The sequence below is a fragment of the Passer montanus genome, unplaced genomic scaffold (genome assembly GCF_014805655.1).
Source record: "Passer montanus isolate IOZ18808 unplaced genomic scaffold, ASM1480565v1 scaffold210, whole genome shotgun sequence".
NCBI lineage: Eukaryota > Metazoa > Chordata > Aves > Passeriformes > Passeridae > Passer > Passer montanus.
In genome coordinates, this window is record NW_024366704.1 from 266,296 (window position 1) to 281,996 (window position 15,701).

The 15,701-nt window shown below is 49.0% G+C and overlaps 1 protein-coding gene across 6 annotated transcripts in view; it reads right to left on the bottom strand.

The window, feature by feature from the left end:
* Positions 1–3,774: 3,774 nt before the first annotated feature.
* Positions 3,775–15,701, bottom strand: part of SHROOM3 (shroom family member 3) — a 110,834-nt gene continuing 98,907 nt past the window's right edge. For 5 of the 6 annotated variants that reach the window (XM_039709468.1, XM_039709470.1, XM_039709473.1 and 2 more), the window contains 6 exons: positions 14,551–14,627; positions 10,878–11,750; positions 9,427–9,918; positions 8,525–8,675; positions 5,275–5,547; positions 3,775–4,749 (listed from right to left, as the gene is read on the bottom strand). In XM_039709468.1, coding sequence (XP_039565402.1) covers positions 4,390–4,749; positions 5,275–5,547; positions 8,525–8,675; positions 9,427–9,918; positions 10,878–11,750; positions 14,551–14,627 — 2,226 coding nt within the window. In that variant the 3' untranslated portion in view covers positions 3,775–4,389. The remainder of the gene's footprint in view (positions 4,750–5,274; positions 5,548–8,524; positions 8,676–9,426; positions 9,919–10,877; positions 11,751–14,550; positions 14,628–15,701) is intronic. The other variant, XM_039709469.1, reaches the window with a different exon arrangement.

Here is a 15,701-nt window from a genome sequence, read left to right on the forward strand (position 1 = left end):
ACAAGCATTCTGGGGCAGCACACAGGAAACCATAACCCCACCATTCCCCTTGCCCAGCGTGTGATGGAGGTCTGGGCACGTGCCTGGATGGTGCTGGGGGGGTATCCTTGGGGTCAGATGGGTACAGACCCTGTACCTGTGCTGTCCAGGCTGTGGGCACCCTCCCATCCCCACAGGCCAGCATGCTCCCTCCCTTCAGAAACCAAACACCTGACGCTCCTGCTTTTTTTTTCCTGTTAAATCTCCAGTGCAGCTGCCTGCTGCCAATGTGCCCCATGAAGAGTAAACAAAAAAAAAAGCATGAAAAATACAGTTTTCCTCACCTTTTCTCAGCAGGCTTCAGGCTGAGACGTACGTTCTCTGGACTCCTGGCTGGCTGGCCCCAGCCCAGCTGCCCCTTGTTAGCCCTGACTGCCACACAGGTGTTGGCAACAAAAACACAGCAGGAGGGACAGGCAGCGAGCCCTGCTGTCGCTTTTGGAAGTCTTTGAACATTTTCGGAGGTGAGGTTGGTGAGGGCTGGGTGTCCAGAGCCCCTCATGGACAGGGCGCCCTCCCCTCGGCAGCCCCCTAAGATGGCGGCCGGGGTCCCTGAGGTAAAAGGCTTCCTGCCGAAAAATTTGTCAGGAAGAGCCACAAGCAACTTCTGCTCAGGGCCCCCTTTCTCTCCCAAAACTTCCCATCACGGCTTCTCATATTCCAATTTCATCCTTTCTAAGCTGGTGGGTTTTGTGTATATATTTCATTTTTTGTTTTGTTTAATCAAAGTTTTATTTTACCTCAGTAAAAGCACAAGCACCTCATGAGTGGTTTCCCCCATACGCCATCACGCTTTCAGCAGCTCTTACCCTCCCCACCTGAATTATGTCCTTGTTTTGGTATTTCTTTTTCTTTTGCATTTCAGTTTTCTATGTTAATTTAGTGCTAAAATGAAGAATTTAATGAGCATGGCCGGATTTTCTCATTTGAAGTCTCCCTGCTTCTCGGTGGAGCCCTAGCAGAAGGCTACGGCCTCTGGCTCTAAACCACAGAGGAAAAAGCTGCCTGGCCCATATGTACCCTGTTTCCTCTACGGAGCAGGGGAAAACAAGCCCTTTTTCCTGATCTCAATGAAGGCAGAGCCACACTGACCCCCCTCTCGAGCTTGTCTGAGGGTGCTGAGCCTGGCTGGCTCCATCTCCCTGACATCTTGAAACGGGCAAGAAGAAAGCAGATTTTTGCAATGGGTTTTGGCACTGATGCACACCACACTGCACAAAGGCTGGCCACAGACACACATCCAGTTGCACAACACAAAGGCTGATTGTTCAGTCACACACGGACAGAAAAACCCTCTCACAGAGCAGAGCTGCAGGACACTTGGTTGGTGTGCAAAGGCACGAGCAGCACTCCTGTGGGAACACAGCCAAGCTGTAACACTGTGCCACAGTCAGGACATGTCCCCTCTGAGGGGTGTAAAGGGATAAACAGCTCTTATGGAAACACTGGTTTGCAGGGTGAATGAATGAGGCACGGAGAAGCCTGGGATGGGGTCTCTAGGTGTGCCTCAGTTTGCTCACAGTGATTTAAAGCACGGGCTCTTCGATGAAAAGCTTGCTCTGTTCCCTGTTCTGCAAAGGACAGGATTTATGTGGAGTGAGTATGGAGTGCTATCCAGTCTGCTTTACTTGCTTCTCTTAATTACCAGCCTAAACAATCACGACAGCAGCTGAGTTGTAAAGATGACGGATAAACTGACACATAAACTGTTGTTGTGCCCTGGGTTGGACCAATTTTATAGGTAACTTTCACAAAAGATCTTATGTGCAAACTTACAACCAACAGACTCTGGTATGTAAACACTCTTTACTAGATTTAGTCTTGAGGAAGGCATCTAATGTGAATTCCTTGTGACCATCAGTGGCCCGAGGGCTCTGACAAAAAAAGGCCAATTTTAAGTTGGATGAGTAGATTTTCTGCCACTTCTCTCACATGCATGTTGCTAAAAGCATGTGAGGCTTCACTGAGAGCTGGCCTGCTTTGAGTGGAGATAATAATTCAAGGGATGCTGACCCCGGAAAAAGCCTGTTCCTCTGTTCCTAACTCATGTGCAAATGTAACATAACAGTACTGGTTTTGTACAAGGAGATTTTACTTGGAACTGGCACCACGTGTCAGAAGTGTAACTGTTTTGTCCTTACCAGGCTTCTCCTCAAGTCACTAAAGGGAGATCTGTGCTTTCCCACTGGGCCTGTAGCCAGCTGAAGGTGGCTGTCACACGGCCCTTGAGCAGTCCATGACTTACCTGGAGACAGCTCTGGAGAAGGTGCTTCATCCAGGTACCACAAACTGCCTTGGGAAGGAGTCCCACCCATTGTTACCTACAAACAGAGCCCCCTCAGGCTGGCAAACAGGCCAGGCTGTCATCCCTGTGGCAGAAGGGGATGTAGGATATTCCACAGCAATATCCAGACCAGAAGTTTCTGTTATAAAGTTCATTTCTAGCAAATATTGCTGAAAACTCCTTCCCTGAGGTGTTTTGGAGAAGGGGTAGCACAGCAGATGGTGCTCACTCTACCTGGTGTACTGGCTTTCTCCACTGCAATACAGGTTCAGTATTAAAAACCTCATGCAGCCAGACCCAAAATGCAGATTTGTGTCAGTAAGTTTACAAGGACTGGACAGGAAGTGTAAAATTCTATCCTTGGTATTCCTGTCCCATGAAATCAGTCTATAAAATTCTGCGTTTCCATTACCCTCTAGTTTCACAGCCACAAGAGAAAAGCAAGGTGGGATAAAGAGCAATGAATGCACTCCCCTTTTTGCCAGAGGTAAAAGAAGTAAATCTTTTTGCCTGAGAAGTAAATCTTCCGGCTTGCCTGATGTTTAATTACCTTTAAATACATATCAAGGTGTACTTCTACCAAACTCAGTAAACTTTGCAGTTAGGAGGGTGGTTTTTGGACAAAACTGTGCAAAGAGAGTTCTTCTGCATTTACCACAAAAATTGTGGCTTTAAGTAATTTCTCACTTGAAAATATAATGTTATAAAAATATCAGTGACTATCACTTGCCTCATTAGCTGACGTTTCTCTCTACTGTGGGAACACACAGGACTTGCCTTGTCCACCCCAAACTTGCTGGAGGTGCTCCCCCTGAAGCCATGTGGGTTCCTGGAGCAAACAAGCAGATCCTGTTTGGATGGAGCCTCTTCCTGACCTGGAGATAAAGTGCAGGACTTGTATTTTTCAGGAAAGAACTCACTAAATGGAAAGTACACAAACACCTCCCAGATCTATCATGTCTTTGTGAGTTGTTTTGGTAAATGTAAGATGGAAGGGTGGCTGCAAAAAAATCTGGATTAAAAGTGTTTTTAAATCAAATAAATTAGATTTAGCAGCAGTTGGATTTTTTTTTTTGGGGGCAAATGAAGTGTGTTGATTGGCTTGAAACAGCTCCCCCCTGAGTCCCTGAAACTCTACTCAAAGCAGGGCCTATAAATCATATCAGTAGTGATCCCTGTCACACCTCAGGGAAATCTTTCATGCTGCAACAGAAACACAGACCACAGCTATGAATAACCAAAATAAAGACAGATTTTAGCCCACATTCCTGCAATGAATTCCTTGCTTCATGTTAGCTTGGACTCCTGACATGTAGCTTGCCATAAAAGAAGTTTGAACTCCAGACTCAGAGGATCACAGGATCCAGAAGAGGTAAAATTTGTTATTTTCATGGCCAAAATCTCCTTTGTAAGGCCACTTAATTGTATCTTTAGCATGTGTTGAAACAGGGTGAAGCTGCTTCTGGTAGCCCTTTATTATATTAAAAAACAACCACAACAACAGCAACAAAACCACGATGAGATGTTTCAAGCTACTGCATGACTATCTTTGGGGTTCCCTCTTTTTGTTAAGGTCTTCACAAAATACAAAATTAAATGTCTTTTCTACATACAGAACAAAGTAGAATCAAGTAAATGATTAGAGTATGTACAAAAACATACACATTGTCTTGTTCTTTAAAAAATATAAATATCAATAATGTTCAGTAAAATGGGTTGGTTTTATTTTTAAGGCTTCATTCTTAGATCCTTCATTATTTAATGAGGTGTCAGATAGGCAGAAAAGGGAGGGAAGAGAGGAGGTCATGTTTTTTATTAAAAGTCATGTGTGATTCTTCCTCATCACAGGCAGGAGGAGATTTCCCTCCACATTGATTTAAGTTTCCAGGAAGCAGAGGTGGAAGGAAAGGAAAAATAAAACCTTTATTATTGCTATTTTTTTTTTTCCTTCATTAAAATCTTGGTTTAGACCTGTCTCTGTCCACGGTCTTCGAAGAGGACCATCTGCCAAGTATGGGACTAAAGGGACTCAGGCAGGGCTGCATCCCAGCTCCACCTGGGCCAGGTCAGAGTGAGGAAGAGGCTGCTGGAGGTGTTTTACCACCGACCCCGGAGGAGGTAGCAAGTGCTGCAGCCAGGGCAGCTGCTGCTGCTGCATCCCTGGGCGTGAAGTCCGTGGGCAGGCTTTCTATCAGGCACTTGAGCTGCTCCTGGCCCAGTTTGATTTTGTCGTCGAGCTCCCGCTGCTCTATGAGGAGCGCAGACTTCATCTTGACAAAGTGCTGGTAGTCCTGGAGCTGCTCCTCAGAGAGGTAGTTGCCCAGGATGTCCAAGACCACCCGCTCCCGACGGTCCAGGTTTTCCTTTAGCTCCCGGGCGTCTTCGTGCTGGCCAGCCAGCAGCTTCCGCTTCTCGTTCAGGGAACTCTGCACACCAGAAACAGCCCTTCAGTACCAGCAGCACCCACTCCCTGAGCCCCTTTCCTTCTCCCAGCACCACCTCTGGACATGGCTGCTAAGCTTCCCGAGGCACCGTCAAAAGCCTGGGAGAGGAGGATGAATTCCTCATCACGGAGTGACTGTGAACCACACTGAACTGGACTCTGAACGTCCCTGCCAATGGGAGGCAGAAAGTGCTGCAATAAAGTCAGGAAACCTCGCCTAAAATCAACAACTACCACGAAAATCTGGTTTCAAAACCACCCCAAAAATGTTTAAATGTGGCTGTGCCCAACACAGCTGCTCTGTGTCGAGACAAAGGCTGCAAGATCCCAGCCATTTATACAAATGGGAATTAAGACTCTCAGGGACAATGCCTGAGCCACTGCTGGTCCATGAGCACCAAGAGCCCTGTGCTGCCCTCCTGGCAGCCCCTGGAGGTCGCTGTAATGCCGTGGTGGTGGTGGCTGCTGCCCCACACCCCAAGCAGGCCAGGGCTGTGCCCATACATACCCGCTCCTCGCTGTTGGCGTTGTCCCCCAGGCTGCTCAGGACGTTCTCCACGCGGGCCAGTCGTCCCGAGAGGGAGAGCAGGAGGTTCACCACCTTATCCAGATCTCCAATGAACATCTTGTACTTGTCAAACTCGTTGGGTTTGCACAGCGTGCTGATCAACAGCTCCACCTCCTCCCCGAGAGCATTATTCATCTTAATGTCTGCCAGCAAGCCCTCCTTGGCTTCCCTCAGGATTTCCAGTTTGTGGGTCAAGCTTCCGATGAGCTCAGCCTGTTGGAGGGGAAGCAGTGCCACATTGGTTGTTACCAGCATCACCCTGCTCATATGTGGGTGATGACAACAAGAGGATACGGCTGCAGGTCCTGAGTAGCAGGGTCAGGTCAGCAACAGCTGACAAAGAAGGGAGGAAATGGAGAAAATACTGAAATTCCCCACCTCGGAGATAAGCCAAGCAGCCCATCAGGTTGCATGAGGATGTATTTGTCCAATGAACATTTATAAATGACATCTCTGATTTGGTGTACTGTATTCTGAAACTCAGCTACCTACAGGTGAATGTTCTGTAAAACCTCTGGGTGAAAAGAGCTGCAGCCATGTCTCTGATGCCCAGCCTGAAATGCCTTGAGCTGCACCAAACAAGTGCCTCACACACAGAGGCATCGAGGAAGCATTCCCATCAAAGATGCTCTGGATTTACTCAGTGTCTGAACACAGAGAACACACCCATTTTGCAGAAACACTGACACCTATTCCCTGCCAAAGAAAAGGAAGCCCCTGGGGTTTGTTTACTCCAGGAACAGCAGTGCTGCACATGTGCTGGAGATCCTAATTTCTGTTAGGATTTCGTGGAAAGACATATGCAGAAGCAAGTCTCTGGCCTAGGGCTTGCAATTCCTGCTTCTGTTTGTTTGGAACTGAGAGCACAGCAAGCAGGAGCTCCATACAACGGGTGGGGATTCTCAGTGTTCAGTTTATGCACTGCTGAGGCACAAACACCTGTGTTTGCAGTTCATCCACTGCATACCAACACCGCAGGATGGAACAATTCAGTCACAAGGTGGCCTGAAAATATTCTCTCCAAGTCCTCTTTCCATCACAACTGAGTGCCATTCCAGGCAGGAGGCAGTCCTGCTCCAGAGGAGGAAGGATTTTCAAGGAGTGGTCAGGCTGGGGTCACCGAGCTGGCCCTGGTGCCCAGGCTGGGCTGGCAGTGAGTTCCCAGCTGCTTTGGCTCTGTATGGCCAGGCACCACTAGATGGAACACTTGGGCATGCCGTGCTCTGTGGCTGCAGTACAACCTGCTCTCTGCTGCCACACACATGCAAAGGCTGAGGAAAGGCCACTAATATTCCCTGAAAACAAACATCCACTCCCTGGAATGACCTCCAGTGGCTAGCAGGGTAGCTCAGGGGAGAGGGAGCAAAGGTGGTACTAAATCCCACCTCCTAAGGGTCAACCAAAACTCCTTTATGAGCATTCTTCCCTCAGAAGTACCCTGAGACAAACTCCAGCCCTTGCCCTTCCCTGGAGCTGTGATTCTAAAGCCCCCTTCCAAAGAAAGATCCTCAGCAAATCCCGAGGAGCAACAGAAAGGACCCATGTTCAGGGTTACAGTTAGGTGAGGAAATCTCTATGGCAGGACTCCATGGGGTGGTCTGAAAGTCTGGCATGAACCTTAGCAAGTTTTCAGGTGGATGGAGCTGCTGGGAACTGGCAGCTGTTCCTCTCTGCTCCATGAGATTTGTCCTCCAAGTGTAGTAGGAGGCTATGGGGCTCCTGAGAGTGAGGTACCTTTGTTCTGAAGGCCTGGGAGCTGGAGGGGCCTGTGACTTAGGGTTGTGTTCATTAATCAGTGACTCTCCTGCAATCCCAAATACCACAGAGCTCCTTTCATACTTACAGTGGAAACGTGCTTGGTTTATCCAAATGATCTCCCACAGGGGCTGCTCTCAGGAGCCCCTTCTCAGGTAAGGCTGTGCAAGTGCTCCTGCACACAGACCACGAGCAAAGGGGCCAGACTGTGCTGCCTGGGCCTAATCACTCCCATCTCCTTCTGGTTTTCCATGCAAACGTAACCTTTGAGGCCTGGCACTTGCCCTCCACGGCAGGCTCATGGTGCAGCACCCTTGTCCTGCTCTGCACCTCTCACCTTGGTATGAGCAGGCAGATTTGGAAGGCAGTCCAAGGAATGCTATGGATGTGGCAGGGGCTGCCTTTGGAGCTGCGTGTGCTACAACCAGTGCCTTGGGCCACATGATGAAAGCAGCAGGCAAAGGCCCTGGGCAAATGATTTTGATTAGTGACCCACCTGTGTATTTGTGACCCAGAATCTGTGCAGGGCCACAGAAAGAGGAGGTGGTGAACAGCAAATGAAATCTGTTCTACTCTGTCCATGGCAGTGTGGGATGGTTTAGACTCAGAGGCAGGAAGGTAGGAGGTGTGTAGGAGAGGCACAGACAGGCCACAAACCCCTGCCTCTGGCCCCCTGGGATGTGGGAGCTAAGCAGCATGCCTGTAATTACCAGGTAACTAATGTGAGACAACCACAGGGCAAATTAGAAGGCCCTGCAAAAGCCCTGGAAGCAGAGCATGGAAGCCTCCAGCAAGAGCAGCAGGGGGCCATTCCAACAATGAAAAGTAGCCTCAGTAAGAGAGCAAAATGTGTCCTCCCTCCTGCCTGCTCTCTGCCCTTCCATGCCATCACACGGAGGTTGTGCTGACTGAGGTGCACCTGGCTTTCAGTGGGGCAGGGAAACTATAAAGTATGAGGGGAAAAAGGGTAACCCATGTTTCTTTGGGTGCAGGGAGTGCAGACAGCAGGTGAAATGGGTAAGCTGACTTCACTGAACAGGAAACTCTTGGGGAAAAATCTCCTGCACTAAGCGCAGTTACTTGCTGGATTCTGGTTTTGTTTCCAACTCATGCTGGCCTTGCACAGCTTGCTTCACCTCTCCTTTTCCTTCCTTGCTGCAGAACAGGGACTGCTCCTGACAGTCTGTATACTCAGCATTTGGTATGATCAGGCCCGCCTCAGGATGGTGCAAGATTGGTACTCAATCTGCAGTGAGTAATTCAGATTAACTCTCTTATACAATTTGGGTCACTCTAACAAGGCTTCACGGGTGGCCTAATCGCTCCCACGCAATTTTGGGTGCTGCCAAAAGCTGACATCAAATTGAAATACACTTCAGGGCTAATTATCATTTCAGGAATGTGAGCAGTAAACAGTGCTGTGTGCTGAATTTACCTTTTTCTCATTGATGTCCAGCAGCTCTTCTTCCTCACCTACTTCTTCTGGCAAGTCCTTGATTTTATTCAGCAGTTCTGCTTTGGGAGCTGAAACGCTGTAGTAAGCAGGACAGGTGACCAAGATGACAGGAGCTTCCTTTTCCTCTCTCCTACACCAGGTGAAGAAAAAAGAAGAGTTCAGTCCGAGCCTGACTTTTCCCAGTGTTTAGATCCATGGTTTTCCAGGACTCCCTCAGATTCCTGCCATCAGGGGGTGCGTGTCAGCTGCTGTCCCAGCACAGTACAGCCACTGGCTTTAAAGGTGAGGGGACACAGCTCTGCACAGGATTTACCTTGCTGAAGGTCAGCCAGCACAGCTCGGCTGGAGGTGGCCAGACTGACCTTACCTGGCATCATGCAGTACACCTGACTTCTGGACAGTTCTCCAGCTGTCACCTGGAAATCTCTGTTTTAAAAAGCCACACTGGGGGACTTGGGCTGATCTTGTAATAAGTAGGTCCCCTCAACCCTCCTTCCAGAATCTGGCCTCCTGTTATCTCTGTGCCTACCATTATTTTCATCCTGATTTTACTTCACTATGTCTGTTCCTTTGCTTTGGACTGAACTGCTTCAGATTACTAAGGTAGCAAAGTTCAGATAGCAAAATCCAGTTATATCTCCAGGGATGTTTCATTTCCTGCTCTGTTCCCAAGCTCAGCATCGTTTCCTACACAGCCAGAGAGGTGAGCTCAGAGCCCAAGCATAGAGCCCAGTTCATGGGAAAGGCTGCTTGGAAATGCCCTGCCAAGCCTCACACCTCTGAACTGCAAAATTCACTCTCACCTACAGACATGCAGAAAAATTTGGCACAGGCTGTGCTTAGATGCAAGGGGGCAGGCAGTTCTGCCCAGCAGTGCTTACGTGTCACCCTCCACCACTGTCCTGCTGGCTTGTGTCTGCGACATCTTCCTCTTCATGTTGTTCTCCTTCAGCACACTGCTTCCACTGGGGAAAATCCCTTCCATCAAGTCCATGGTCGTCTTCATTTTGGAATCTGGATCCAGGATATCAGCCAGAGACTTGTCTTTATGGACAATTTCTTTTGCTAGAGCCTCTGACTTAATATCCTCTGGGGTCTTGTTCTTTGCCTTCACTGGGGGTGCTGTGCTGGTTATCCCAGAGTCGTCCAGGCTGGCATTTTCCAGTGCTGGCTCTCCGGGGTTACCTTCAGGCTGAGTTATGGGCTGTCTGTCAGTGCTCTGAGGCCCTTCAGGAGAAGCAGGGAACTGGTGCTGCTGATCCACAGCAGACGGAGAGCCAATCCTCTTTGATGGGGTTGGCCAGTCATTTTCACCGGTGCTGGTGCCCAACCCTGTTATCTCCCTCTCGACTTTGGGAAAGCTTTTGAAGCTGCTATGGACAGAAACAATGTGTGAGATGAAGAGAAACCTACCACACAGGACCATTGTGAACACATGCTAAAGGCCTACAAGAAGGGAGTTTTCCTTCTCTTTCACCTGTTTTTGTGTCTCGCTTCTCATTCCAACATGGAGGGTCCACAGTGTAAAGACACTGGCACCATAATTGTTTTGTCCCTTCAACCTGGGCACTGCTGGATTGTCCTTCCAACACAGAAGGAACTAGTGAACGCCAAGTCACTTTGTTTTCCACTGGCAGGCTGGGCCCATTGTGCCTCCACACCCAGGAGTGCCATTCTGAGCAGCCTCTACCCCATCTGTCCTTGCTGTGTTGGAAGGGCAATCACTACTACAGCCCTGGCCAGAATTTTCCCAGATGGACATCAGAGGAGCTCCCTGGGAGTGAGGGAAACTGTGCTGAGTTAAACCTCCTGGGCACCTCGCCCGAAGTCCCATCCTTCAGGAGAATTTCCCTATACAGCCTGACTGTGACATATTTGCATTGTCATTTCTTGGCAGACGGTCACCGCTTCATAACAGCATTATTTTGTGCCAGGTCCAAAATATATTCTGGGAAATACTAACTGTTTGGAGAAACCCATCATATATTTTCACAGCTGTCTCTCAAAACCCAGTAACTGGAAGGAGCCAGCAGTCATTCCAGCTCTGTGCTGGAGAGAGTCAGAAGCAACCACACTGAAATGTGCAGGGAGAACCAGCCCAGCAGTGTTCCCCCGCAGTCCCCTGTCCTGGCGGTTTTGGGGAGCACCTGTCAGTGCACCTGCTGGTGGACCAGCAGTGAGTCTGTCAGTCCCCATCCCCTGAACACGTGGAAGCTCCCAGCCCGGCTGGCAGCTGGGGGTCCCACAGCCCAAGGGACGAGCCCATCTGTCCCAGCCCTGCATACCTTACTGTATATGGCCCTGCACCGCCCGAGCTGCAGCCCACCCTTACCTCACACCGGCCTCCTCTGGGGGCCGGGGGGATTTGTCTCCAGCTGCCCCGTTCCCCTCAGTGGGAGGGGGAGGAGGTGGGAATTCCTCCGTGCCGTTGGCAGAAGTGCAAGAGCCGAGCTCGGGAAGAGGACGGGATGGCGGTGGCGGGGAGAAGGGCGCGACAAACACCTCGTCGTCCTCCTCGTCCTGCAGCGACGGCGGGGGCGTGAGCTGCAGCCCCGACTCCGAGATCCGCAGCTGGGTCACAGCCTGGGGAGAAGGAGTCTCTGGGTCGGAGGAAGTGCTGCTCTGCGTGGGCAGGGATTGCCACCTCTGGGAGGGCTTCGGCCCGGTCGCCGGAGGAGACGCCATGGCCCTGGTGTAGCCGCCGTCTTTGGCTGAATGAGCCCACGCCGCTTTGGGCGGGAGGCAGCCGTGTGGCAGCCCCGCTTTCCTCCTCCACATCACCTCTTCCGTGGGAGCCTCGGGGGATCTGTCCTGGACAGCATCCAGAGGCTGTGCCCGAGTGCTCCCGCTGCCCTCCTCTCGTTTGGCATGGTGCTGTCTCGGAGCCTGGCTGTCACCTGTGCTCTGCAAGTCTGCGGGAGCCCGGGCGGGTGTATTAGGGGAAGAGTGGCCAGGCCCAGAAGGAGTAAGGTTAAGGAACAAGGGTTTAAAGCCTTGGTTTTGCTCAGGATAGTGACTCCTTGCCTCTGTTGGGGCTGGGAAAAATGCAGAAGTCCTGCTATCCGGCCTGGAAAGTTCCAAGAGCTTGTGATTCTCAACCAGCGTGGCAGGCCCGGCGACAACCTCTGTGCTGCGGAGGGGATGGGGATAGTAACTCGTGAACGCCATTTTCTCTGAGTGGCTTCTTTCTTTCTTGCTGAAAGACCTGAAAACCAAGAGACAGACCATGGTAAGATTAGTAACTCATCAATGAGCAGGAAAATTTACTGTGTACCTCCTTAATGGGCAAGTTGTCAACACTATCAGAGGCCATCATCACTGCCTGTTGGTCTAGGTGAGGTACAGATGAGCTTTGAAACTGGAAGTGAAATCCTGAGCCACATCCACTCCCTCTCACCATCTCCCATCATTTTCAGTGTGTGCTACTAGCACGCACCACAGCAGTAACTCAATGGAAAAATTATGAGGAGAACCTAATGGCTGGCTTCCTTTCCTGCTCTGCTTTCCATTTTGCTTGTTACAGATGGAGTGAGTAGCAATTGTTGTAAGATAGACTATTTGACATTATCTACCATCAAACTCCATTCTCAATTGCTTGTAATTTTAAGAATTTCAGCTCTGTGAGCCAAATATTCCCATAATGTTATCTGCTCCTTTTGGAAAGCTGCCATTAAAATGATTCAACTGTCTCCAAGAATGAAACAAGGCCAAAAAATGCACTATTTTGACTATGAAGAAAATTGAAAAAAGCTCTTGCAGCCTTGGAATCCTGTTAGAAGAAAGAGCTCCCTCAGACAGGCAGGTGTGACAAACACCAAAGCCAACACATTCCAACTGCAAGCAGATGTTAAGGCTGCAAAGCCAGCAGATCGAATTATTCCTTCCAGGTCTTTTAGGGTGTTCATGTGTAAGCTTGAGAAACAGTGTCTGGCCTTTGGAAAGAGGATTCTGCTTGGAAACTAGAGCCAAACCTATTTGCCTGTCTGGCTGTTTAGCTGGAAAACAAACTGAGCAGTAATAATGGCACTGGCAGATGCAAGAGAAGGTGGCCTGGAACGATGAGGCCATATCATAAACCAGTAAAACACAACAAAGCTCTACTGCCAGTGCATTTTCTGTTCTTGAGATGCATTGTCCAATAACCCCCACGCTGCCAATCTGTGATGCTGGAGACTTGGGCCCCAAATTTGTTCTCAGTTGTACTGGTACAAATTAAGAATAACTCTGTCAAAGACATGGGTCGTTCTGGCTTTATTCTGGTGTGACTGAGAATAGAATTTGGCAGCCTGTGCCTGGGGGTGGGGAAACTTCCCAGACAGGCTGCTCTTGGTATTGTCTGTGGTTCCTGGACAGTAGCAGTGTGTATTCTGCTCAGATGCTCAGTGTTTGTGGGGAATGCCAGATGGTGATTCTCTAATTCAGAGATCTCTCCCACTGTGGAAGCAACTGTGGATTCTAAAACTGGTGGAGCTGTTCCCAGTGTCGTGTGACACCTGGGAAGCAGAGGAACAGCACGTGTGGCTCGGCCAAGTGATTTCTGACCAAGGTTTTCCTCACTTAACCACCAGACTGTTTTCCTCCTCCAGCAGGAGAGGTAGTAGGTATGGTCCCATCTCCTCTCCAGCACATGAGGCAGCTGTGTCCTAAGGAAACCTAGAAACATAATTCCTGCTGCCTGCCTTGCCTCCCTGTAGGGCCCATGCATGGAAAACGCTTCTCCAATCCTTTTGTTTTATCTTTTGGGAAGTCCAAATCTGAGCAAGAAGGGAAAGCAACCTCCCATCTCCCAGGAGAAAGGTGCTTGCGGAGCACGCGGGATGCCTATGCTGCACAAACATCATGAAACTGTTAACAACAAATAATCTTTGTGCAGTGAAGCATGAAAATGAGAAACCTACATTTCGTGCCCCAGTAAACTTGTTTTCAGTCAGGGTATTCAATCCCATTACTTGGAAAATAGGTTGGGGAAAGGAAAAAAAAAAAAAAAAAACAAAAAAACAAAAGGAAGGCACAAGCAGTGATTGAGCAGCAGGATGAAATGCCATCTCTAGGAGAGAAGGGGAAGCAGGAGGAACTGAAACAGCTGCATTGTTCTCTTTGGAAAAAAAAACATAGAAAAAGTTATTCCAAATCAAAGTAAACAAGTGTGTTTTAAATAATCCTACAAGGATGTGCCTGAAGGCAGATTGAGTCCCTTTTAAACAGCATTTATGTGTTCTTATGGGCAAAAATGGCCAGAAGTAAGATCAGCCAGAGTAGGAGCCTTCCTCTGCTTCCAGCTGTCACTCCCTGACCCAGAGCTGCATGAAGAAACCTTCGGACACAGCAGTGTTAACTCCCACTGTGACCACAGAGAGGGCTGGCATTTACTTCAAGTTTGTGAGGAACAGAGCTCCTTTGTGAACAATGCTTTTAGTCCCTCTTGATGGCTTTTACTGTAATGGGAGTTAGCTGTTTGGGCACTCAGGGCTTAGGGCAAACATCTATTTATTATTTAAATGTAAATACAGCACGACCAACTTCAGTTCTCATTAACTTCAAAACAATCAGGGGCTAAGTGGAGACTTACATAAGTCCTAAGGCATTGAGTTTTGTGCTTATGCTTTTCTATTTTTAAAAACATTTCTCTCTCCCCTGTTGCAGAGCAAAACATCCTGCCTGGATGAAGGGAAGCAGCCCAAAGGCCAGCTCCCAGCTGAGCATGATTAAGGAAATATCCTGGGTTTAGTCCCTTGCTTTTGGGGAGGCAGCATCCTGGGTGGATAAAACCAGCCAGGGTGGGACACAGAGGTACTTTTTCCTTTAGGATCCTCCAGTTAATGCTATCATCCAACGTGAGTTTCAACAGCAGACCAAGCACATTCTGAAGTTACATGCACACCAAGCACACCTGGAACGGTGTTTGTGCAGGTCTTAGCTCTAGACAGCCCATGACAACTGCTGCTGGCAGGGGGATGGCCAGAGCTGGCCCTGCAGGGACACAGGGGACAGGAACACACACCCACCTGGCTCCTGCGCTGACCACGTAGAGGGGATCCCTCACCATGGGGCCGAACTCACTGCTCTCCCTTCTCAGCAGCTCCTGGGGTACCAAGACAGCGTCAACAGCGAGCAGAAAGCAAAACAAAATACCAGAACATGGATGAGAATGCCTTCCAAAGCCTTAGAGCAAGTCATTCCCCATGGCTATCCACTCCTGCCTGTCTCCAAACAAATTCCTGCAGTGACAGTGCAACGTGATTTGTATGCAGCCTGAAAGGAACATTAAGCACTGTACACAAGGCCCTGAAAAACGAACAGTGAGTGAGGCAGAGAAGTCTGCTGCTAAACTGGAAATAGACATTTCCCACAAAAACATTTGAAAAGGGCAAAAGAAATCTAATAAATAATAAAAAACCTCACTCTGTTGGTTTGGCTTTGTCCCCCGTGTTTATAGCTGTGGGTTTGCATCGGAGATGAATCAGAAACAGACCTAAAGAAGAAGGCACTTCAACATATACTTCCCTTTCAAACAGACCCTGTGGATTGGTGTATCCACTGGAATATATACAATGGAAGTCAAGTTAGGATTTAATACCAGGATTTTCACAAGTGCCTTGCTCCCTATGGGACTAATCCTTGTTCCACAGGTGGTTATAGCTAAATCCCTCTGGGAAACAGCCCTAAGGGCTCTCCCCTCTTCAGTGCCTGAATTCAGACCCTGTGAGCAGGTCTGCAGTGGTCTTCATCCTCTTCCTCAACTTGATTTGCAACAGGCAGAACCTCTGGTTTGGCTGCTGAGTATATGAACAATCAAAAATTAACCAGGAGGGGAAAATGAAGATCTCAAGAACTGCCCTGTACCTCCTGCCTGATAACAGTTGGGCAAGGCAAAATGAATTGGGGCTGCTTCTCATCCAACCTGTCACTGTAAAGTACACTTGCGTGATTTTTCTGTCTCTGGATGTCTGGTTTTGCTGCTACTCTGATTGTCAAGTGTGACAGAATGGCACAGATGGGCCTGGTGCCTGGCTGGGGTGGAAAAATACTGATGGTGGGATGAGACAGGGGTGGTTCTGGAAGTGCATTCCAGTCACTTGATATTCACAAGCTGCATTTTTAATTCCCTCTATTTAAAGATGTGGCGTGGTAGCTGAGGGCTGCTGAGGGAGGATGT